At 36.7% G+C, this 25409-nt stretch overlaps 1 protein-coding gene across 1 annotated transcript in view; it reads right to left on the reverse strand.

The window, feature by feature from the left end:
- Positions 1-25409, reverse strand: part of LOC119244190 (ankyrin repeat domain-containing protein 62-like) — a 77139-nt gene that overhangs the window by 29931 nt on the left and 21799 nt on the right. Inside the window, 13 exon segments of the mRNA XM_054695188.1 lie at positions 3592-3749; positions 6379-6461; positions 7914-7986; positions 8073-8101; positions 8471-8617; positions 10595-10667; positions 10765-10793; positions 12732-12887; positions 14852-14924; positions 15018-15043; positions 18739-18832; positions 22608-22666; positions 23074-23197. Of these exon segments, the coding sequence (XP_054551163.1) occupies positions 3592-3749; positions 6379-6461; positions 7914-7986; positions 8073-8101; positions 8471-8617; positions 10595-10667; positions 10765-10793; positions 12732-12887; positions 14852-14924; positions 15018-15043; positions 18739-18832; positions 22608-22666; positions 23074-23197 (1124 nt within the window).

Below are 25409 nucleotides of genomic sequence, written 5' to 3' on the forward strand. Positions count from 1 at the left end.
ACAAGAACTGGGGTGTAGGCCAGGGGTGTGGGGGGTTGTGGGAGGATTCACCAGAGACAGTGGGGAGCAGAACTGGCAGATGTACTGAAATACACTGCTTAGGGGAGAAGCGAGCAAGGGAGGAGAGGTCTGTTGTGCCATGTGGGTCAGCTCCCAGGCCAGGGATTGAGCTGAGACTTTAACCTCTGCATCACCAAGAAGGCCCTGTTGCCAGTGGTAGCTCATTGTGGTTTTGATTTGTACTTCCCTGATTATAAGTGATGCTGAACATTTTTTTTATATACCTGTTGGCCATTTGCATTTTCTCTTTGGAAAAGTGTCTTTTTAGCTCTTCTGCCCATTTGTTGATGGCAAGGTTTGCTTTGTTTTTGTTGAGTTGTGCGAACTCTTTGTAGATCTTTGTGACCAGTCCCTTATCAGTTGTATGGAATGCAAATGTTTTCTCCCAATCAGTAGGGTGTCTCTTTGTTTTGGTTATTGTCTATTTTGCTGAGCTTTTTAGTTTGATGTAATCTCAGCAACATGTTTATCTTTTCCTTCACTTTCTTTTCTTCTGGGGATGAGCTTTTAAAGATGTTTCTGAGATGTATGTCATATAGTGTTTTGCCTATATTTTCTCCTATATATTTTATGGTTTCAGTTCTTCCTTGCAAGTTTTTTTTATCCATTTTGAGTTGGTTTTTGTGTATGCTGTGAGGTAGTAGTCTAGTTTTATTCTTCTGCATGTGGTGGTTCAGCTTTCCCAGCATCATTTATTGAACAAAGTATCCTATACCATTGCATATTCTTTGCTCCTTTGTCAAAAATTAGTTGTCCATATATGTGTGGATTTATTTCTGGGTTTTCAATTCAATTCCATTGGTCTGTGTGTCTGTTTTGTTCCAGTGCCATGCTGTTTTAATTATTAAGGATTTGTAATAGAGTTTGAAGTCGGGGCATGTGATACCTTTTTAGTCAGGAGAGCTTTGGCTAGTCAAGGTTTTTTTGTGATTCCATATGAATTTCATCAATATTTGTTCTATTTCTTTGAAGAATGCCATTGAAAATTTTATTGTAACTGCATTGAATCTGTAAATTTCTTTTAGTAGCTTGGCCATTTTGATGTTAGTTCTTCCAATCCATGATCAGGGGATGTCTTTCCATTTCTTTGTATCTTTTTTTCTTTTAATAATGTTTTATAATTCTCTTTATATAGGCACCCTCCTTTGTTAGGTTTATTCCCAGGTATTTGATTTTTTGGGGTATAATTGTAGATGGGATGATTTTCTTGATTTCCTCTTCTTATTGATTGTTTGCAAATAGGGAGGCTACTGATTTTTGTGTGTTGATTTCCTATCCTGCTACTTTACTAAACAGGTTCATTATTTTAATCAGTTTTTCGGTAGAGTTTCTAGGATTTTCTATGTATATTATCATATAATCTGCAAATAGTGATAGTTTTACTTCTTCTTTCCCTATTTGGATTCCTTGTATGTCTTTTTCTTGCCTTATTGCTCTGGCTAGGACTTCCAGTATTAAATTGAAAAACAATGGTGAGAGTGGACGTCCTTGTCTTGTTCCAGATCTTAAAAGGAAAGCTTTTATCATATATGGGTTTGTCAACTATAGCTTTTATTATATTCAGGTATGTTCCTTCTATTCATAGATTCGAGGGCCTTCATCACAAATGGATATTGAACTTTGTCAAATTCTTTCTCAACATCTATTGATGTGCTGAATTACATTAATTGATTTTTTTAAAGATTTATTTATGCATACAAGAACTGGAGTACAGGCCAGAGGCACGGGGGGGTGGAAGGATCCACCAGAGATAGAGTGGGGAAAAAACAGGCAGATTGACTGAAATACACTGCTGAGAGGAGCAGCAAGTGAGTCAGGAGAGGTCTCCTGTACCATGTGGGTAGCTCCCTGCCTGGGGATCGAAGTCATGCTGCAGTGGCTGCAGATTGCCTTATAGGTTGCGTCTTAACCCCTGGGCCACCAGGGAGGCCTGCATTAATTGATTTTTGGATGTTGAACCATCCTTGTGCCCTTGGAATAAATCCCACTTGGTCATGGTATATTATCTTTTTGATGCATTGTTGGATTCTGTTTGCTAAGATTTTCTTGAGAATTTTTGTGTCATTGTTCATTAAGGTTATTGGCCTGTAGTTTAAAATTCCAACTCTTATCTCAATTCATTTATTGATTCACAAAAAATTATGACGTACCACATAAAAAAGGAAATGTGTTCTTTTCCTCTAAGACAGATATTCAATTATGATACAATAGGAATATCAGAGTTGACACATGAAAAGTTGTGAGCACAAGGAAGACTTTACAGAATAGGTAAAATAAACAGAATTCACCACCAGGAAAGGAAATGGGAGAGAAAGCCATTATAATTAGAGATTGCATCGTGAGCACAAATATTAGGCACACTACAGTTAGGTGCTTCCTAAGAACTTTAGAAGTATAAAATACATTTTTGAAACAATAAATCTGTTCAGTAAAGTTACAGGCTACAATAGCAACATACCAAAATCATTTGTGTCCTTATTTGCAAACAATGAACTAGAAAAGAAAGATTTCAAGAAAACACTCCTGGTTATTATCACATGAAAAGAAATAAATACCTAGGAATAAACATAACAAAAAAGGTAAAAACAAACAAACAAGAAACCTGTACATTGAAAACTATGGAAGAATCAACACTGTCAAATGGCCATCTTACCCAAAACAATATATAGATTCAATGTAATCCCTATCAAAGTTTTACTGGAATTTTTCAATGGTACAAATATTATAAAAATTTAATTGGATACCACAAAAGGCCCCAAATAGCCAAAGGAATGCTGACAAAAACAGAAGAATGGAGTTACCACCTAAATTTTAAACAAAACCACAAAGCTCTAGCAGCCAAAAAATGTTTTAGCATGGTACTGGAATAAAAATACTCACAGACCAATGGAGTAGAATACAGAGCCCAGAAATAAACTCACACTTATATTGACCATTAATCTACAACAAAAGAGCCAAAAGTACACAATGAGGACAGGAAAATCTCTTCAATAAGTGGTGGTGGGAAAGCTGGACAGCTATAAGCAAAAGATTGAAAGTAGACCACTATCTCCACCATACACAAAAGTTAACTCAAAATGGATTAAAGATTAGGGTGTAAGACCTGAAACTATAATATATGTAGTAGAAAACACAGACAAACTCCCTAGAACATTGACTTCAGGAATATCTTTGGACTTGATTTCATTAATAAGGAAAACAAAAGCAAAAATAAACAAATGAGAATCCATCCAATTAAAAGGCTTCCACACAGTGAAAGAAACTATCACAAAAATGAAAGCACCCAACCTTGTGGAAGAAAATACCTGCACACCATAAGGGGCTAATCCAAGATCTACAAAGAACTCATACAACTTAACAAAAAGAAAACTAACCAATCAACAAATGGATAGAAGAGCTAGTCATTTTTCTAAAGAAGACACATATCTGTAGTGAAAATACAAAATTTGTTAATCATGACATTGGTTCAAATTAGAATTTGTTTGTAGGAAAATAGCAGTGACCTACTGTAAAATAGCATGATAGGTTTACCTCTCAGAATCTTCATTCCTTGTTATAGGAAACAGCTGGTTATCCACCTTCCCACTCTTTCTTCGTTGAATGAATCCATCAAAGGCATCAGCAGCATCATATATGTTTTCTGACAATTCAATTTTACTACTTTTGTGCTGCTCCTTTGCTCCTTCCACCTTTAATGAAAGTTTGATATTAAGGAAAATGTTATTTCCTTATTCATCCAAAAGAATTTTTGTTGTCATTAATTTTACCCTTTAACTCAGTCTGTCATGACTGCAATAAATACAAATATTGTTGTGCTTGCTTTACTTTTATCATTACAGGTCACCGAAAGTTTTGTAAATTCTGCTTCATACAGAGTAAAAGAAGAATTTTCTCAGATTTCTAAAAGGACATTCTTAGTGTGCTTATTCACAGCCACTCTCACATTTTCGCTCTGTTTGGCACCTGGACTTTGCAGTCAGCCACCAGAGTGAGAGGAAGTGACATCATGTTGCTTCTCTTACAAAAAGGAAGATTTTCCCTTTCTGCACTGGCCTCTTCCCCCACTGCCTTTTACATTTTTTGTTTTCTTTATTATTTGGATCCATGAGATCTTAAAAAAGTGATGACATTCACACTAAATTATCAGAGCCGAAGTTTATCAGAATACAGTGAAACTGATTGTTGGTGTAGAATTCTGAAAAATGAGTGATGCTTCCCAAATTTCACCTTCAGTAACAATAAAATGTGATAGCTGGAGGATAGAGAAATAATCACCTACTTATGGTGGGAGTAAGTGAAGGAAGGCTAAAGATTTATTCACAGCGCCCAAAGTGGCATTACCCAGCACTTAATGGCACTAAAAGGGGTGGTAACTAATCTTTAAGACTGACACAGATAATTTCAACAAATTAATCAGGTAAACTAAAAGTGTGCTTTGAAATGGAATTAAATGCCTAAGCTGGGGGCTAGGGCTCATCAGCACTGTCTTTAAAAGGATAATATCTATAGATTGGTGTCTGTCTTTAAAACTCAATGCAGCTCAAAAATCAGCTTTTTCCTTCTGTTAAGGACAGGGAGCAGGGACCCCAGAACCCCCAAGCCTGCCTGCTCTAAAAAGGTTCTGCCATCCGTCATATCAAGATAAAACATGAGAACTTTAATGGAAAGGAATTTTAATACAATTAGTGTGCAACAAAGAAAAGGGGAAGAATAAAGTTTCCAAACCAAGGACCCAAACTTAACCATCCCGTAATGGGTAAAAATCTACCCAAACAGGATTGGTCCAGAGAAAGTCCTGATAGCCTGCTACAAGTCTAAAGCTCCTTCCAACAGGAACCCATAGAAAAGGATCAGAAAGAGATAAGTTTGGAAAGAAAAGAACATAACCAAAGTAAGATATTTAAAGCTGCCATTGGTAACCTCCCCACAGCTCTCTTACCCACATCTGTTCCAACCAACCCAAGACCAAGAAGCAAGTACTGTTTCTTCGCACGTCTCTCTGCTCCAAGTGTCTTGTTCAGGTCTCCTTCTGGCTCCCCTTCCTGCTTCCTTCCTTACCCAGCCTCCTCTCCAGCTTCTCCTACTCCCTGCACAGCTCCACCCTCCCTTGGGTGGGGCAGGGAAGCTGGAACCTCCCCTTTTCCTGGGGACCACCCTGTCACCCTTCTGATTTATTTTGCTTAGCATTCTCTTCTCCAGTTATTTTTTTTAAAGATTTATTTATTTATGCATACAAGAGCTGGGGTACAGGCCAGAGATGCTGGGAGTGAGAGGATTCACCAGAGACAGAGCAGGGAACAGAACAGGCAGACTGAATGAAATACACTGCTGAAGGGAGCAGCAGGCGAGACAGGAGAGGTCTGCTGCACCATGAGGGTTGCTCCCTAGCCACCGGGGTTGGAACTCATGCTGCAGAGGCTGTGGATTGCTTCACAGTGCAGTGCTTAACCCCTTGCGCCACCAGGGAGGCCCTCTCTTCTCCAGTTATTGGGGCACTGGTTGTGGGCAGCATGTGAGAATATACATTTGTAGTGGGGCTCAACCCTATAAACCCCAAAGCAGATGCAGTAATAGAAACCTACTTGACCTCAACAAACTTGCACCTGAGGAGGTGGGGCCTGCTCCTCTGAATCACACAGTTACTTAAATTCTTTAAAAATGCTCTATTAAAGAGTGCTTAAATTCTTTAAAATTTTACTTACTAATTTCTTACGCCGGAATGACATAAGTTAGAAAGTTATTGTTTGTATCTGAATGACAAAGGTCTCACCCTAGAAAACATAATTCTCTTAATAGCTGTTGGACTAATTTTATGACTCCATATGCTCCATGAATGTAGCAGACTCTGAGGTCGATTACACTGAGATCACAAGGCAGAACAAATCTTTCATTTCAGCATCAATGACTGGTGACATGAAACTGCGAATTTTGAACCACTGGGCATGAGGACTACTTTTGCATAAATGCACCTCAGAGGCCATCGATGTGTTATTGTTCATCACCTCACCTGCTTAATCCTATGATTCAGCATTTAAATGTTATCTTTGTACTCATGTAAGGAAGTTATAAAAACAGAAGACGCAGACGATGTCCAGAAAATTTGGCCTCAATTCCAAGGATAAAGTTTAGCTCCAAGTTACTATTCATTCTAACCTCACTTTCCATTTTTAACTAGTAAAATGCTATTAAAACTAAATGTTAAATTATGATTTACTGATCTATAACATTAGACTGAAAAGATGTTATGTGAACTATGCCCCATTTATAAAGGACAGAACGAGTATGAAAGTAGAAATTTAACTTTAAACTTTTACATACCCATGGGTGGTTACTTTTGCTACTATCAAGCCTTTCTTGAACTTCCTTTGATGTCACTTCTAGGTCCAGTGTTGCTGACAAATCTATATAAGTAGTTAAAATGAACCATTTAGAATGGTTTGATAATAGAAAATAACATTTTGTTAATTGATAGTTAAATTAAGCTTACTCTATCACTGAATTTTTTTTTTTCAGAAATTCTTATAATTACCTAGAAATTCAAAACCATTTGGGAGCCTCCCTGGTGGCCTAGGTGTTACATCTCAGTGCTATCACCACTAGGGCCTGAGACCTATTGCCAGCCAGGGAGCTAACCCACATATGGCACAGCAGACCTCTCCTGTCTCGCCTGCTGCTCCCCTTAGCAGTGTATTTCAGTAAATCCCCTGTTCTGCTTCCCACTTTGCCTCTGGTGAATCCTTTCATCCCCTGCCTCCCCTGCACCTCTAGCCTACACCCCAGTTCTCCTACACATGCACACATACAAACTATTTGGGAAATACTTGATTCAGCTGGGTTCAAGGGATATAAACATTTCAGAGATTCATTTCCAAATTCACCATGCAACATCAAAAAACAAAACAATCACAATTAAAACAAAAAATTAAAATAGAGTATAAACACATACAGTCACACTATAATACCTACCACATAATATTACCTTTTGAGCTACACACTAAACTTCACCTGCATTATTATTCAGTTTCCTAAATTACTGTTACTTTTCACACATGTATAGTGTACAACATTCCTCAATCTGGAATGTTTTCTTCGATTCTGACAAAGTTCTTTTCATCTTTTTAGACTCCACTTAGGTTCACCTTGATTATGGATTATGACTCTGTCTCCAGATAAATAGGTACTTCTTTCCAAGGGGCTACTTTCATACTTTACAGATTTTTCCTTTGTAACTTCACCATCAGATCTGCAAATTATATCTTTACATGGAGTAAAAGGGATATGTGAGGGCCCCCTTTACTCCAACTCTGAAGAGGACAGTCTCTTAAATTACCTTTGCATAAACAGATTTTATGTATTTCACTCAAAAATTACTGAGTTCATGCTAAGTACTATGGCATTTTTAGAGATAATGACTAGCTGAGACATAAACAAACCAGCCAGTTTCAAGGGGGTAGAGGACAGGAAAGGAGTGGGGCATGCAAGGTTGCAGCAAGATAGAGAGAAGCATAGAAAATGGTATGTATTTGTCTAAAATATAGGGATTAGTGAGGCAGGCATCAATCACCAGTGTTTAGAATGCCAGAGAAAAGGGCAGACAGAGGAAGGGACTAAAGATGGAGTCGGGCATATATCATTTTCAGATGCATTCATATGTTTTAAAGAATGAGTAGTTTGTGGTCATATATGCTTGTCAATATCCTTCATTCAAACACGGATACCTACAATGACATATGCAATATTTACATAAAATCTTTCATGTAAACTTGAAAAAAATTAGAAATAAGAGGACTGTAACCATATTAAATACTTTAGTATACTTCTTTCCAGGCTTCAATTTTTATTGCAAAATTTACCTGATTGAAATGTTTGCACATCCTCGATTTCTACTGCCTTCATGGGAACAGAATCTTTCCCTTCAGTGGTAGGCTGGATAGATTTTTAAAAATAATTAATAAACAATGCACATTTCAAAAATCTGTAGTTAAGAATCCAAGTTAAATAAACATAATTACCACCAAGCGAGCATATTTTCCAGGAGTATCTAAAAAGCAGAAGGAACATATAATCAATTCTATGTGAATATGAAAACCAACTGTATATATTGATTTTGATTATATAATTCTTCCCCAATAATTATGTTTTTTGAGGCAAAGTTGGTTTATATAACTGTATTTGTTTTAGAGGTTATGGGTTCAAAAATACAGATGTACATATTCACACCATGCCCATCACCCAGACCCCAATCATCCTCCACCACGCTCCATTGGGCCCCTCTCCGAATCCCACTCCAGCACCCTCCCCTCTAGGTTGCCTCAGTTTTCAGTCAGATGTCATGGGCTTTTTATTGGTTTGTGCTTTTCTGACCCTTTGTTTTGTCTCTCTGTATTCCACACAGTCATCTTGCCTTTACCGCTTAAGGTCGTCTGTCCAAATGCTGTGAATGCTGACTGATTTGGGATTGATGGCTGTGATACAACTGGACATCTATCATCAATTTTCAAATTCCAAGACCTTTGATGAGTCTCATTAGTAAACACTGAAACAGTAGAATCCCAATCTGAAAATACAGTTTCCACTTATTAGAAAATAAATAATAAAGCAAATTTAAATACAAAATTTTTCTTCAGAGAAGCAGTTCCACATCACCCTCTCCCCCACAAACACTTCGTTTCCTCATATTTTCCATGTCCTATACTGGTCATTCACAAAGAGAAATTTAATTAACTATTTTCTCTTTTTGTTTACTTTCTAGTATTTAATTTCTAGTACTTTCCAGTGTCATGTATGATTCATTCAGGATAATCTATTCCATATTCTTTTTTCCATAAAAGTTTTGGTTATAAGTAAATAAATTCTTCATGGTATGAATTTTCTTGTCAGCAAAATTTATGTCTAACCATTTCAGCTTAAGTATGCATGAAATTATTATGCGTGTTTCAGAGGTTTGGGTTTAAGAAACACTTTTCATGAATGGTACTACTAATTCTTGAATTACAATGAGGTGTTCTGCATGAATAACTTTAGAATTCAATTTTTATGCTTTAGATAAACATCATACCTGTATGAGAAATGATAGCCTTGTGTGACCCAATTGGAGACAATTATAAAAATTGAATCAGTCTAAGATAACACTACATTTAAAAATTGGATCAGTCTGAGATAACACTACATTCATGCATAGTGCCATGAGATAGAAAAGAATATATATTTTAAACAAAATTGTTAGATGTCTATTTCTATAGACAAGTGAAAGAAATAAAACCAAGAAATGAATAAGTAAAACTTATAAGCCCATTCATTTCATCATATGGGCCCCTTTATCATTTCACACCCATGAATCCTGTATGACTTAAAACAGCAGTCCTCAGGTATTATTGGAGAATCCCAGGAACCCCAAGATCCCTCTTTTCAGAGACACCCAAGAGGTAAAACTATTTCACAATAACATTAATGTTATTTGCCATTTTCTCTCTCATTCTCTTATAAGTGTACCATGGAATTTTCCAAAAATATATGTGACATCATAGCTCTAATGACTAATAGAATTATGATTGTGTATGATTCTGTTTAAATTGTTCAGTTTTAATTTCTAATATTGTAAAATCACTGGGTAAATCCATTTAAACAAAAGAGTTTTGGCATTCTTAATAATTTTTAATCATATAAAAGGAACCTAAGGCAAAATAGTTTGAAAATTATTATATTAAATGATTGTGCCTACAAAATATTCATTAAGGTATGATTGTTTCCCTCATTTTTAATAATTAAAGACACCCACACACAAATGTGCACACACACATGTGCACACACACACACATAGAGAAACATAGTCACATAAGAACATCTGGTCAACCTAGGTCATCAGTGTAACAACACTAAAATGAAATAAAGTTAAAACACAAATTGACATGTTATTAAATGGAATTTTAATCTATGTGAAAATCATAATTCAAATATGAATTTAAATTTTTTTTAAAATCTTGGCATCTAAAGATTAAATTCTGGAAATCCTTAAGAATTAGAGTTTCAAATTCTATGGGGACTACACCTGAGAAAAGAAAGCACACACTGTAAAAAAAAAAAAAATGAAAGAAAAATGAACAGTGATGTAAAATGAAGGTTCAACAATCCTCCAAAAAAAAGAATAATTACAGTTTCTAAAACATGAACTTTCAGGAACCAAAACATAAAGGAGAAACATCTGAGTTAAAGATCCTATGGTAGAGGACTCCAGGTGTCTCGGTGGTGGGTGCTGTGTGGTAACAGACATCTAAGCAGATGTGACCCTATACCTCTGAATCATATATATCACCTCAATAAGAAAACAATAAAGTTAAAAGAAAATTACATGAAAAATCTCTTTCCTATGCTTGTAAATACCTTTCATTCAAACATGGATACCTACAATGACACCTGCAATATTTATGTCAAATCTTTCTAGTAAGCTTGAAAAAAAATACTAATAAGAAGACTGTAATTATCAAATAATTAATTGTACTTCTTTCCAGACTTCAATTTTTATTGCAAAATTTACCTGATTGAAGCGTTTGTACATCCTCCATTTCTACTGCCTTTGTGGGAACAGAATTTCTCCCTTCGATGGCAGGCTGGATGGATTTTGCAACAAGATGATTAATAAATAAAGCACATTTCATAAATCTGTAGTGAGTTAATAACTCACGATAAAGAAATAAACATCATTACCTCCAAGTGAGTATATTTTCCAGGAGAATCTAAAAAGAAAAAGAACATATAATCAGTTCTGTATAAAGTCAACAGTATGTTCCTACACAGTTATGGAGCTGAATCCTCATGCTTGCCTTGAGAAGTGATTGCACTAAGTTTTGGCGGCCTGGGTTTGCTTTAGGTTACAACACTCACAAGAAAGAAATATGAATCCAGAGCCTGGTGCAAGGGCTTAAGATACAAGGGGTGGTGCAAGGGGTTAAGACACAACCTATGAAGCTCTCTGCAGCCCTGGCCAGGGAGTTACCCACATGGCACAGCAGACCTCTTCTGACTCGCCCGCTGCTCCCCTCAGCAGCGTACTTCAGTCAGTCTGCCTGTTCTGTTCCCCACTGTGTCTCTGGTGAATCCTCTCAACCTCCACACCTCTGGTCTATACCCCAGTTCTTGTGTACATAAATAAATAAATCTTTAAAAAAAAGAAATATGAATCCAACATGACACTGAAGAAAAAGCTAGGTATGTAGGTTTAAGAAACAGGCAGTTAAGATTTCAAAAGTAAGATTATGTTTCAAATGATTATCACTAAAATAGAAAAAAGCACACCTAAGCCACCAAGGCAAGCAGGCTGATTGTTGGGAAGAAAAATGAAGGTTATAATTCACAACCCTAAGAGGATAATTGTGAGAGTTTATCTTAAATGCAAGACATCGGAATCATTTCTACCATTATACCAAAGGTATTTCTCATGTTCTTCAACTTGTTCTACAATAGAGAAAGTACACAGCTGTGACGACAGTACAGCTGAATGCACAACTCATTTCTCTTCAGAGAAAATGTTATGAACTGGATATCTTAGATAAACTCTTGTAGAATAATAGCTAACAAAATTATTCATTTTTTCCATACCATTCTGAGCTACCAGAGTGCCTACATTTCTTGCATCCTTCAGTTCACTTTATCCTTAAAGATATTTGTTCCGCTCATGTAAGAAAGTATATAAAACACATTTAAGAAATAATGTATTCAAAATAATATTAATATAAATTGAAAATAATTTTAGCACTGAGGGAATAAACTTATTACTTTGGTTACTACAATGAATTTGGTTTGAATATTGTTAGTCTGTATGAAAAAACCATCTCATCAAAAATTAACTACCTTTGAAAAATCAGCCAATCATTCTTTGTTCAAATTAGTCTCATTTGAATAACAAAAATTAATACAACACCTATTTTTGGAGCATAGTTATGAGGAGGATAAATGAGCGAGTAGCATTAACCCCAATTCTAGTATGCCCTCCTACTTCCAGTGTTCTGTGGAGTAGCATGATCTAATCTTCTGTCTCAGTGCAAATATACTAAAATCACCTAAAATTTTCTCATCAACTCCAAAATGGCTAATCTTTTCCAACTGCATTGCTTTTATGCCTTTGACTTTTCTAAGTCCTTTGACTAGTCTGCCAATACCATGTTGAACACCACAATAGACATCCTTGTCTTATTTCTGTATTAGGGGAAACAGTTTGTTTTTACCATTAAGTAGGGTTGATACCTGTGGGTTTGTCACATATGGTCTTTACCACATTGAGATATGTTGCTTTTTCCCCCAGCTTATTCAATTTATATCATCAATGGGTGCTGAATCTTGTCAAATGCTTTGTCACTATCTACTGTATAATTATATGATTTTCCCTCTATAATTATATTTACTCAGGTAAGGTTGGTTTACATCATTGTATTTGTTTTAGGGGTTACAGTTTTGAAAATACAGATGTCTATTTTCACACTATGCCCATCACTAAAACACCAATCATTCTCCACCATGCTTCATTGGGCCCTTTCTCTGCACGCTGACTCCCACCTCGATGTCTTCCCCTTTTGGCTGCCTCAGATTTGTAGTCATAAGATACAGATTTTTTACTGATTTTGTCTAACTGTTTGCTTTTTGTCTCTCTGTATTACACATACTCATCTTATCTTTACCTCTTAAGGTCGTCTGTCCAAATGCTGTCAATACCGACTGATTTGGAATCGATGACTGTGCTACAATTGGACAGCTATCATCAACCTTCAAATGCCAAGATCTCTGACAAGCTTCCTTATTGAGCTTCAAACTAGTAGATTCCCAATCTGAAAAGTCTGAAAATAAAGTTTTCACTTACTAAATAAAGTTTTCACAATAACGCAAATTTTAATATGATACCAATCCATTATTTAGAGAAGCAGCCCCATTTCTTCCTCTCCCCCACAAATTACTCCCTCATATTTTCCATGTCCTTTACTTGCCATTCACATAGATAAGTTTAACTATTTTCTCTTCTTGTTTACTTTCTAGTAATACTTACCATGATTCATTCATTATTTTCCACCACATATTCTTTTTTTCCATAAGAACTTTATTAGTAATTAAAAATTTTCAGGGCATGAATTTTCTCACTAGCAAAATTTATTTATTTATTTTTTATTATTTTATACAAGAACCGGGGTATAGGCCAGATGCACAGGAGGGTGAGAGGATTCACCAGAGACAGAGTGGGGAACAGAACAGGCAGACTGACGAAATACACTGCTGAGGGGAGCAGCGGGCATGACAGGAGAAGTCTGCTGCACCATGTGGGACCCTCGCTGGACGGCCGGAATCAAACCCACGCTGTAGAGGCTGCGGACTGCTTCACAGCATGGCACTCAACCACCTGTACCACCAGGGGAGGCCTCATTAGCAAAATTTATGCTTAACCATTTCAGCTTAAGCATACATGAAATTATTATGTGTGTTCTACTGCCATGGATTTAAGGAAAACCTTTCATGAATGGTACTACTTTAATAAAAATCTCCTTGAATTACAATGAGATGTTCTTTATTCAGTCTACGAATATCTTCAGAATTCAATTTTTTGTTTTAGATAAACATTATACTTCAATGAGAAATGATAAGCTTGCATGTCCTAATTGTTTCCATGTAAAAACAGGATCAGTCTAGGTTGACACTATATCCAAAGCACACATAGTACTGTGAGATAGGAAAAGGATATATTTTTTCAATAAAATTGTATAGGCAAGTGAAAAAGAAGCAAGAAATGCATAATAAACTTAGGAATCTCAACATCCCTATATTGAGAGGAATCCAAGAGTTGAATCTACTTCAGAATAATATAAGTGATAATAAGTAAACAGAGGAGTTTTCAAGCAAAATGATGTGGTAACGTCATAATGGTTAATATAATGGCTATGAATGTGAATGCTTTTATCTAAAGATTTCTTTTCAATTTCTAATATAGTAAATACTGATAGAAACAACCCACTTAAATGTACTTTGGCATTCTCAATGATTTCTAATCACATAAAGGGACAACTAAGGCCAAAGGTTTCAAAATTCCTGTATTTACTTAATGTGTATATGAATTTAAAATTTGGAAAAATCTTAAGAGTCTAATGATTAAAACCTGGGCATCACTAAGAAGTACAGTTCCAAAATAGATATTTTCAGATACCAAAATCTAAGGTAGATACATCTAAGTAAAAGATTGCATGGTAGAAGATTCCAGTAGCTTGGTGGTGGACATCTGAACAGATGTGAACCTATACCTCTGAATCCTATACATTACCTCAATAGAAAAAAAAAATTAAAAGAAAAAATTACATTAAAAAAAACCTGTCTTATGGGCCTCCCTGGTAGCGCAAGGATTTAAGACGCAACCTATGAAGCTATCCGCAGCCACTGAAGCACGAGTTTGATCCCCAGCCAGGGAGCTACCCACATGGCACAGCAGACCTCTCCTGACTTGCCTGCTGCTACTCTCAGCAGTGTATTTCAGTCAGTCTGCCTGTTCTGTTCCCCACTCTGTCTCTGGTGAATCCTCTCACCCCCGGCACCTCTGGCCTGTACCCCAGCTCTTGTATGCATAAATAAATCTTTAAAAAAAATCTGTCAAAAAAATCTGTCTTATGATTGTAAATATCTTTCAAACACATACCCACAATGACATCTGCGATATTTATGTCGAATCGTTCAATTAAACTTGAAAATATATTAGAAGACTGTAATCATTTTAAATACCTTAGTATACTTCTTTCCAGACTTCAATTTCTACTGCAAAATTTACCTGACTGAAATGTTCGTACATCTTCCATTTCTACTGCCTTCATAGTGACAGAATCTCCCCCTTTAACAGTAGGCTGAATTGATTTTGAAACAAGATGATTAATAAACAGTGTACATTTCATAAATCTTCAGTTAATAATTCAATATAAAAAATTAAAAGTTGTTACCTCCAAGTGAGTATATTTTCCAGAATCTGAAAAGCAAAAGGAACAAATAATCAGTTCTATGTAAATATGAAAGCTGACCATACGTTCATGCAGAGTTAGTATGGCACTGAATCATCGCATTTGGCGTTGGAAGTGACTGCTCTAGGTGATGGTGGTTTGAGCTGGCTTTGGTTAGGACAGTCACAAGACAGAAATATGAATCCCTTATAATACTGGAAAGAAAAAGAGGAAAATAGGAATAACAGGCAGGTAAGATTTTAAAACTAAGATTATGTTTCAAATTATTATAATTAAAATGGAAAAGCATGCCTAAGCCACCGAGGGAGTAGCTGATTGATGGGGAGAAAAGTAGCCCTGAGAGGATGATTGTGAGAGCTAATCTTTAGTGCAGACATCAGAATCGTTTCTACCACTATACTACAGGTGTTTCTCATGTTCTTCAACTTGTCCTGCAATGGAGGAAATTCACAGTTGTGACTCCAGTTCAGTTGAATGCACAACTCACTTTTCTTCAGAGAGAGTGCTAAGAACTGATCATCTTGTATATTCACATGTATTCAAAACATATTCTTTTTTTCCACACCATTGTCAGCGACTGGAATGTCTACATTTCTTGCAATTCTTTATTTTTGAAGTTGCTTAATCCACTCATACAGAGAATAAGCACTGCTAAAAAATAATGTATAATAAGCTTTCAATATTGTAATGTGGCTATCAAAAAGGAAATTAAATTTTATTGCCAGAGAATTAGAGGTAAAAATCTTTAATATTTCATAATACTTTTTAATATTAACTGAAAATAATAATTTTAGCATTGAGGGAATTAACTCATTTCTTTGGTTACCAAAATGAATTTGGTTTGGTATATCATGTTAGACTGTAATGGACATTTATGAAACTGGGGCTTCCTGGTGATACAAGGGGTTAAATCTCAGCACTATGAAGCTGTTTCAGCCACTGCAGCATAAGTTTGATCCCTGGCCAGGGAAGTGACCCACACAGTACAGCAGACCTCTTCTGTCTTGTCTGCTGCTCCCCTCAGCAGTGTATTTCAGTATATCTGCCTGTTCTACTCCCCTGTCTCTGGTGAATCTTCTTGCCCCCAGCACCTCAGGCCTGCACCCCAGCTCTTGTATGCATAAATAAATAAAATAAATCTTTAAGAAAAAAGAATATTTATGAAACAGTTATTGTATCAAAAACGAGTTATCTTTGATATCATCCAGCACTTCTGTGTTTAAATTAATCACATTTGAATAATAAAAACTAATATAGCACATATTTTTGAAGGCTTATAGTTATGGGGAGGACAAATGAGTATCATTAACCCCAATTCTAGCCTGCCCTCCTGCTTCCAGTGTTCTCTGGAGCAGCTATGATCTAATCATCTTAGGGCAAATATATCGAAATCACCCAAAGTTTCCTCATCTACTTCAAAATGACTAAGCTTTTCCAAAAGCCTTTTTCTTGTCACATACCCCATGCTTTTTCCACTGCACTCTACTAGGGACCCTCTCCCCATTCTGATTCCCATCCCACCTTCCCCTTTTGGTTGTCTAATTTTTGCAATCAGATATTACAGGTTTGTTATTGGTCTGGTTTTGCTGACCCTTTATTTCTCTGTGCTTCACATATTCAACTTTTTTTTTTTACATACTAGGGTCATTTTTCCAAATTCTGTGGATGCTGACTGATTTTTTTGATCATTGACTATGAAATAACCAGACAATTCCATATAACAGTGAAAACACCTGGTATTTGTCTGTCTGCTTCCCCTTTTATTTCTCTTAGCATTATCCTCTCTAGTTCCAACTTGTATGTTTTATATTTCCTTATGTTGATGTGGTGAATAGCATTGATACATGTGCATATGTTGAACCTACGCATATATCTGGGATGATCTCACTGGGTCATTACATTTGATTCGTAGCATTACATTGCTATATTTGATTTTCTAAATGTTGAGGATTTTTACTTATAGGTTCATCAGAGACATTGGCTTATATTTCTCTATTTTTTCTGACTGGTTTTCAGATCAGGGTAATGTGGTCTCATAAAATGAATTGGGAGCTCCCCGCCCCACCTTCTAATTTTTTGAAGAGTTTGAGAAAAATAGGTATTGCGTCATCTTTGAGCATTTAGTAGAATTCACTAGTGAAATCATTGGTTCTGGGCTTTCATTTTTAAGGAGAGTTTTGTTTAGCTTGTCAGTTTCTGAGCTTGTGATTGACCTATTCAAGCCATCTTTCTTTTTTTTTTTTTTTTAAGATTTATTTATTTATTTATACAAGCATTGGGTACAGTCAGAAGCAGTGGAGGGTGAGAGAATTCACCAGAGTCAGAGTGGGGAACAGAACAGGCAGACTGACAAAATACACTGCTGAGGGGAGCAGTGGGCGCATCAGGAGAGGTCTGCATGCCATGTGGGATTGAACCAGAGCTGCAGAGGCTGTGGGCAGCTTCGCAGCCCAGCGCTCAACTCAAACAATGTGCCACCAGAGGAGGCCCTCAAGCCATCTATTTCTTCCTGATCAAGTCTCAGATGATTGTATGATTCTAAAAATTTGTCAAGTTCCTCTAGGTTGTCCAATTTGTTTGCACATAGATATTCATAGCTATCATCATTTTTAGACAACATAGCATGCATAGGAAACCAAAAGACTCCATAAAAAAACTACAAGAAATAACAAAGTGACATGATACAAAATCAATAAACAAAAATCTTTCTTATTTTCATAGGCAAACAATGGATTAACTAAAAGAGAAATTAAGAGTTGAGCACCAGCAGCATTAGCTTCACCTGGGAATGTGTTAGAAATGCAGGATCCCACACCTACTGCTCAGAATGTGCATTTTTAATAAGGTCTGCAGGTGATTCATTAAAATTCATTAAAATTTGAGAGACTGTCTATAGTAAGGTTGCTTTCACATTCCTATACCTTAACTTACCCTTCTGGAATCTAGTCTCAACGCTCTGGAATCTACCACTTCCCCAAAACTGAAACTGCTTTAGAAGTCATAAACTTTTTATCAGGTCAATGAACTTTTTATCAGGCCATTTTGCTTCCTTAATTGCCCCATAACTGACCCTACTCTCTTGTTTTTAATTCTCTTATGATGGCCTATATGATACTATCCTATGATGCGGCAACATTTTATATGGCATTAAAATAGCTACATGTAGAGCTGACCACATATGCTTATGTCCACCCATGGAAGATAAAACAGAGCTTGCAGCATCAGGTACCTCAGCCCTGAAGGCCTCCCCAACAATGAGGAAAACAGTAAGAGTAGGGAAATTTTTGTATATTTCTGATAAGCTTTAGTACTTGAAACTCACTTTATGGTCTTCCTACATTTTGACACTTTTATTTTTATTACCACAATTATTTTACCACCTTCCACCTGCTTCTTTTTCCTTCATTTACTCCTTGACTCTCTCTCCCTTTCTCATTTTTCATTCCTCCTTTCACTCTTCTTTATTTTCTAACTTTCCTTGGATCTTAGAGGATCTGGAAATGTAATTAAGAATTTGGCTCCTTCAGGGGCACTTTCAATTTAGTCTGAGGTTGACACCTGATAAAACAACTTATTTCCTTTTCACTTCTTCTTTTCTTTACTATATATTTAGCAAAATTGTTTTCTTTTGCTATTATAATATAAATTTGTGTTTAAAATCAGCATACTATCAAATGAGCTTTTTATGAAATGTACTTCCTACCTTCTATTTGTCCACTTAATATATTTTTTTCTCTTTGATCTGCAGCTCCAGATAAATGATCAATGTGCTTCTCTGGAAGACACTCAGAAATACTCTGTTTAAAATTAAAATCAATAATTGTTACAGGGCAGGGAGGGCGCCCCCAACCCCGAATCTCCAAACCTGCCTTCACTAGATAGGTTCTGCTATCTGCTGCATCAAGACAAAACATACTCTAGTGCATAACACCTTTAATGGAAGGAACTTTAATACAATTAGTGTGCAACAAAGAATAAAGATTCTGAATCAAACACCCAGAGTCACCCATCCCCTGGTGAGGAAATGCTCAGCCAAACATGGTTGGCCAAAGGCAAGGCCACTGAGGCCAGAAAGCCTGCCACAAGTCTAAGGCACCTCCTTAGGGAACCGTAGGAAAGGGGAAGGAAGAACCCAGCTCTTCTGAGTCAGGGGGAGCAAAATCAAAATCAAGATAAAAGCTGCCATTGTTAACCTCCTCACAGGTCTCTCACTCACATCTGTTTCAATCAAACCAAGACTAAGAAGCAAGAACAACTTCTTTGCATGTCTCCTGCTCCATGTGTCTTCTCCAGGTCATCTTGCTTCCCATATTTCTTCCTGCCTCCCTTCTTCAGCCTCCTCCCCAGCATCTTCTCCTCCCTGCTCAGCCCACCCTCCCTTGGGTGGGCCAGGGAACTGGAACCTTACCTTTCCCTGGGGACTACCCTGCTACATAGTGAGCTGCATAAAGATTTCCCAATCCCTTCTTAAGAAAATATCTGAATTTCCAACTTTAAATGCAATTAGCTTTAACAGGAGAAGCATGTATTGAAAACCAAACTGTTAAAGTGAAAAACTTCATCTATGCTCCCTAGATCAAATATATCTTTACTCTTCAGTGGTGGTTGACTCTGTAAATTGAGCATAAATATTTACATAGACAAAATTGCTAGCTTACATGCACATTTAAACAGGAACTAACTTGAAAATGCCCAACTCTACATTGCTTTCCCCAACAAAATAAACAGGCTTCAAAATACATGTATTAAAAAAAGTTTTAATGTGCACACTTGCTATAAATTAAAAATATTTCCATTAATGATTTTTTTTAGTGTTAAAAGATACTTGGCATGATAAGAAACCATGGAGTATGTGGTATTGAGTATAAAAAATATTATTGAAGCTGTTTCATTTAGGGTAACAAGGACATGGAAAATCCAACATTTTTTTAAAGGTTGCATACACTTTATTTTCACTAAATATTATTATAAGTGGTGACTTATTTGTGGGGTATATCTAATGAGTAACATTTAAAACTGGATTATTTACTATATCTTAAAAGTGTTTTTATTCTTTTCATAAATAAATAGCAGACTGATGTCAATTTAATTCCATGATTGTATGCTTTATTGTATTGATCTTCCACAATTAATTAATCTATTCAACTATTAAAAAATGACCATGTTCCATAATAGAAAAAAGATATTGTGATCTGGGCTGCCATGAGCGATGTTTTAATTGCTCTTTGTACACAAGAGGCACAAATTTTCCCCAACGCATTCACAGGAGTGAAATTGCTGGGTAAATGTTTTGCCTTTCTGCCCAGTAGTTTTCCAATGGGATATTATAAATCTTTTCCACGGGGTCTGGTGTGGAATACATGGAGAGAGGAGTTAATGACAGTACAGGTGAACTGACATGGAGGAGAAATCAAATAGAAGACACAGGGCAACAGAAAACAGAGACAGAACAAGGCCTTTGTCACCAGGAGCTCAACAGTGCACAAGACGTGGGTGTAGTGACATCAGAGACCAGAGCTGTGGTCAGATTCTGAAATGTTCCAATTCTGGGGGTAGCTGAGAGATAACACCTCCAGTAAAGCGTTGGAAGTGAGAACAAGATTGGTGATGTCAGACATTGTTCTCCTCTTCTCAACTGTAGGGGACATTTTTTACCATTTACCACAGAGCATGCTGCTGTTGGTACATTTTTTGTGGATGGAGGAAATCTCCAGTAAGCCCTATTTTCTAGGATTTACTTTTTATTCAAAGATAGGGATCACATGTTGTCAAATGGTTTTTCTGCATCTTTCAAGATTGATTTTTTCCTCTTTGTGCTATTCTTGTGATGGATTACATTATTGTATATATCAAGCAACATTGCACTCCTTTCTAAAATGAACCCCAATTTGGGGGTCATTTTTCTTGAGTATTTTTGCATCTAAGCATATGAGACAACCAGGACTTTAAGTTTTCTTTTTTTTTAAATGTCCTTAGGACTTGGCATCATAAAATTAATTGGATATTTTCCTTTTTTTCTTTATAGAGGAATAATTTAGAGTAAGTATAACTGAAATGTCTGGAAGTGTTATTAGTGAGTTTTTCTGGACTAGAATTTTTTTTAAAGATTTATTTATTTATGCACACAAGAATGGGGGTACAAGCCAGAGGTGTGGGGGGTGAGAGGATTCAACAGAGACAGAGTGCGGAACAGAACAGGCAGACTGACTGAAATACACTGCTGAGGGGAGCAACAGGCACAACAGGAGAGGTCTGCTGTGCCATGCGGGTAGCTCCCTGGCCGGGGATTGAACTCGTGCTGCAGTTGCTGCTGATAGCTTCATAGGTTGTGTCTTAACCACTTGTGCCACCAGGGAGGCCCTGGACTAGAATTTTAATCATGAGGATTTTTTTTGTTTCTGTTTTATTACAGTTTAAATTTCTTTAACAGAAAAGACACTATTCAGATTTCCTATTTTCTATCAGCTTATATATTGCACTTACATAAGCCTGCTAAAACTTAGCATACCCTGAATTAGAAATACAAGTGTCCATTTTAACTTTTCCATTTTTTTATATTGCTGCCATTTTTATTGTCCTTTGGGTTTAAAAAAAAGATGTCCTTCATATTTAGAAGTCACTAAATGTCACTGTGATCATATTGTCTTCATCTTTTATAGAATCCTTTAGATTTTCCTAAGTGCTTTGACATTTGTTACTATATCTGTTCATTACACATACTTGGGTGGTGGGTATGACTATCATGTTTATAAATGAGGTCACTGACATTCAAACAGCTTCAACAAAACCATACAAGATTCTGTGGCTAGGAAGTCAGGAGGCTAACATCTTCTGACTTCAAATGTATGCCAGTGTCAGCATGCAGCCGCCGCCTCTGTTGAAGGGAGTTGGCCCTGCTCATCTCTCTCCACACTTGTCACCTTACGGTAGCCATCATTACATCACATGTACTTTACTACAAATACAGCTGTCGTACACAATGCAATGCACGCTATTTTAACTATGCAAAATGGTTTTCACTTATTAAAACACAACTAAACCAAGCTGTTGTTGTTATAATACCACATACTTATTACTACTTCCTGTGCTTTTCCTGGTCCTGAAATTTTCCTTGCAGAACTACTTGATGATCCAAATAAAACAATAAATTTAAGACCTACTCATTATCATTTGAAATAACAAGTTGTAAAAACTATAATCCAAGCTGTTTCTCTCTGAATCTCACTAGATATTTTACCATAATCATGTAGAAAATACTATCATGAATTTTGCCACAGGTTGACCAGAAATAATTCTTTAGTCTTTAGATCAACTTAATTCATGTCATCTAAGCCTTAGTTTATGGCACTGTACTATACTGGCTTCATTAATTGAAACTCGCCAATTAGCGGACTTGTAGGATGTACTAATATTTTCAACACATAATTATCTTATTAATTATTAGTTAAAGGCTATGAGGAAATAATTTTATAGCAAAATCAGAAGTGACGAAGCAAATTCAAAGCATCTTCTTTTATGTTTTAACACCATTCAGTGCTTATATTTTAAAATGTTGCTAATAGAAGACAGTACCTCAAGACACCAAAGTGACTGCACTTCTTCCTCTTCTAATCCTAATGCTGGTGTCATGTCTAGAAAATGCAGTCACAGAGTCATACAAGAGAACATTTTTTAAATTTTTTTTCTTTTTAAAATTTTTACCTCATTGCTCATTTTTAAATAATATTTGCTTCCTCCCACCCCCTCAGGCATAGTCCCTCTAGAGTTTTCTTCACCAATGCACCTGTATATACAAATATACAAGTCTCTCTTTATTCATGACTGTTTCAACTAAATAAAAATGACAGCAGAAAGGAAATTCAGAGGGCGGATGATCTTCAGGAAGTAAAAGTTGGTAGTAACCAGGGTACATATGAAGAAAGATAGCAAAAAAAAAAATTTTTTTTTAAGTGGAGGTTATATTTAGAACTACACGTTAGCTTTGTTTATATTACCATTTAAACACAGGACAAAAATTCAGAGATAATCGTTAACTTACCACTGCTATTATTTTTGTGTCTTCCATCAACGTAAGTCAAATGGTAATTCTTAATCTGCTGTTGTGGAGCACGTTCACTGCCAATCTCTTCTTTTTTTCCAATTACTGACTTTGTGGCCCCTTCCTATAAAAACAAAACAAAATCCCAACTTTAGAAAATCTCATATTCATCCACTTAACTCAGTCAATAACAACAAAGATTTACTGAATCAGTCAGATCCTAGGCCCTCACCTGGGAGCAGCTGGGAAGAGGTAAATGATATTTTAGGAAGGGTGGAGATACATGGAAACAAGAACAGAACAGTGTGGTCCACAAGTTCTGCAACTGAAGTGAATAAAGTATGTCAAAGCACAAAGGAGAGAACATTCTGCTGTACCTGGGAAGCTCGGGAAATAACGCAACGATTGGGATGTTTCTTGAAAGAGAAATCGCAGAGGGAAAGGTGTGAAGGGCATTCTAGACGGGACAGTAAGAGGAAGAAAAAAAAAAAAAAAAAGAGGCATGAAACAACATAGCAAATGTGAGCACCAAAGGCATGTGGTGACACCAGAACAGAGTGATGGGGAAATGTGATGGGGAAATAAAACCAGAGACTAACCCGAGAGAGGGGGTGTCCCACTAGCACAGGAACGTTCCCCTCCTGCTAGGGGCCTCCACTAAGTGAGCAGGGGTGCCCGTAGATCATCACAGCTATATTTTGGTTACTCTGGCAGTGTTGTAAAGGTAACGCAATGAGAGCAAAGCTAGAGATGTGCATCTCAAAATTGCAGGTGAGAAAGTGAGTTACGATAGTAAGATAGGGAATAAAAGTAAGCAGGTGCAAGTATCCAACTCGGCGAGTGGCCGGACACTGTGATCTCCAGGAGCGTTGGCGTCCAGGACTCTTCCTGCTTCTGGATTTGAGTGGTGAAAACAGAGTAAAGGACAAAGAGCCAGGAAAGAGAAAAAGGCTAGAAGGAAAGTGACTTCAGTTGGAACCCATCAAATTTGAGGCACCCATAGGACTTAGAAGAGAGATTTGGAAAAATATATTGGGAGCAGGAGTAGGTGAAGGCACTTAGTCATATGATGTTATGAAGGTAAATAGTTGTAAAATATACTAAATTGGTAGAATTAAATAATGCAAACCTACACAGAACTCTGAAATATGGAAAATAAAAATAAGAGCAGGGGAGAAAACCTGGGATTCCATTTTTCAATTACATATTTCAAACTTTGTTTCAAGGATATAAAATACACTTTTCTGAATCTATTCACTTCTGGAATTCTATAGCAATGTGCCTTTGTATAAGTTTAACAGAGGTATTTATATAACACCAGTTCAAGATGTTAAAAGACCACTCTCCTTTTTCTTTCCAATTTATTTATTTACCTTTAACTGAGGCAACACTGGTTTATAGCACTGCATATGATTTAGAAGTTTAGGATCACACCCTTCAGGTTTTATGTCACACCACATGCCCCTCGGAGGCACCCACAGTCCTCCACCACAATCTACTCTCCCTCTGACAATATTTCTAAATTTTAATCTTAAAAGCAAAGTTTTAAATTGTGAAAGAAAAATCCTTCATCTGGAAAGGATTTTTCCAGATGAAGCACCCAAAGTTACCCATCCCCTCGTGGGGAAATGCCCAGCCAAACCGAGTAGGCCCAAAGTAGGGCACTGAGGCCAGAAAGCTTCCCACAAAGTCTAAGGCACCTTCTGGTGGGGACCCATAGGAAAGGGACAGAAAATGCCAGGCAAGTCTGAAAGAAAAAGAGCATAATCAAGATAAAGGCTGCCATTGTCAGCCTCCCCATGGTTCGATCACCCACGTCTGTTTCAATGTCTCCTTCCATGTCCCCCAAGTCCCTGGTACAAGTCCGAGGCCAAGAAGCAAAGGTGGCTTCTTCACATGTCTTTCTGCTCCACCTGCTTCCTCCAGCCTTCTTTTTCTCTCTCTCTCCACTTCTTCTCCTTTCTTCTTCCTAGTCTTCCTCTTAGTTCCACGCCTAGTCTTTTCTAGTTTCCACACCCAGTACTGCTCCACTCTTCCCTTAGGGTGGGACAGGGAATCTAGAACCTCCCCTTTCCCTAGAAATAACCCTCTTGTATTAACATCACAAGAGTCTTACTTTGTTGATGTGTCTTTGACTTAATTTGCAACACTTTTAAAGGATACTTTATTTACATTTGTAACAATCAGGAGTCCTTGGGAAAATATTTCCTCTTAACTCAAAAATAAAATCTAAAGCAAAAAAATTATCCATGAGTAATTTAAAAGTGTTATTGAAAAAACTTACATTAAGAAATTTAAATTCATTATTATATTTTGAAATGTGTTTGCATGAATTA

Source organism: Talpa occidentalis, unplaced genomic scaffold (genome assembly GCF_014898055.3).
Source record: "Talpa occidentalis isolate TD23 unplaced genomic scaffold, MPIMG_talOcc4v2.1 talOcc4.14, whole genome shotgun sequence".
In the NCBI taxonomy this organism is placed as follows: Eukaryota; Metazoa; Chordata; class Mammalia; order Eulipotyphla; family Talpidae; genus Talpa; species Talpa occidentalis.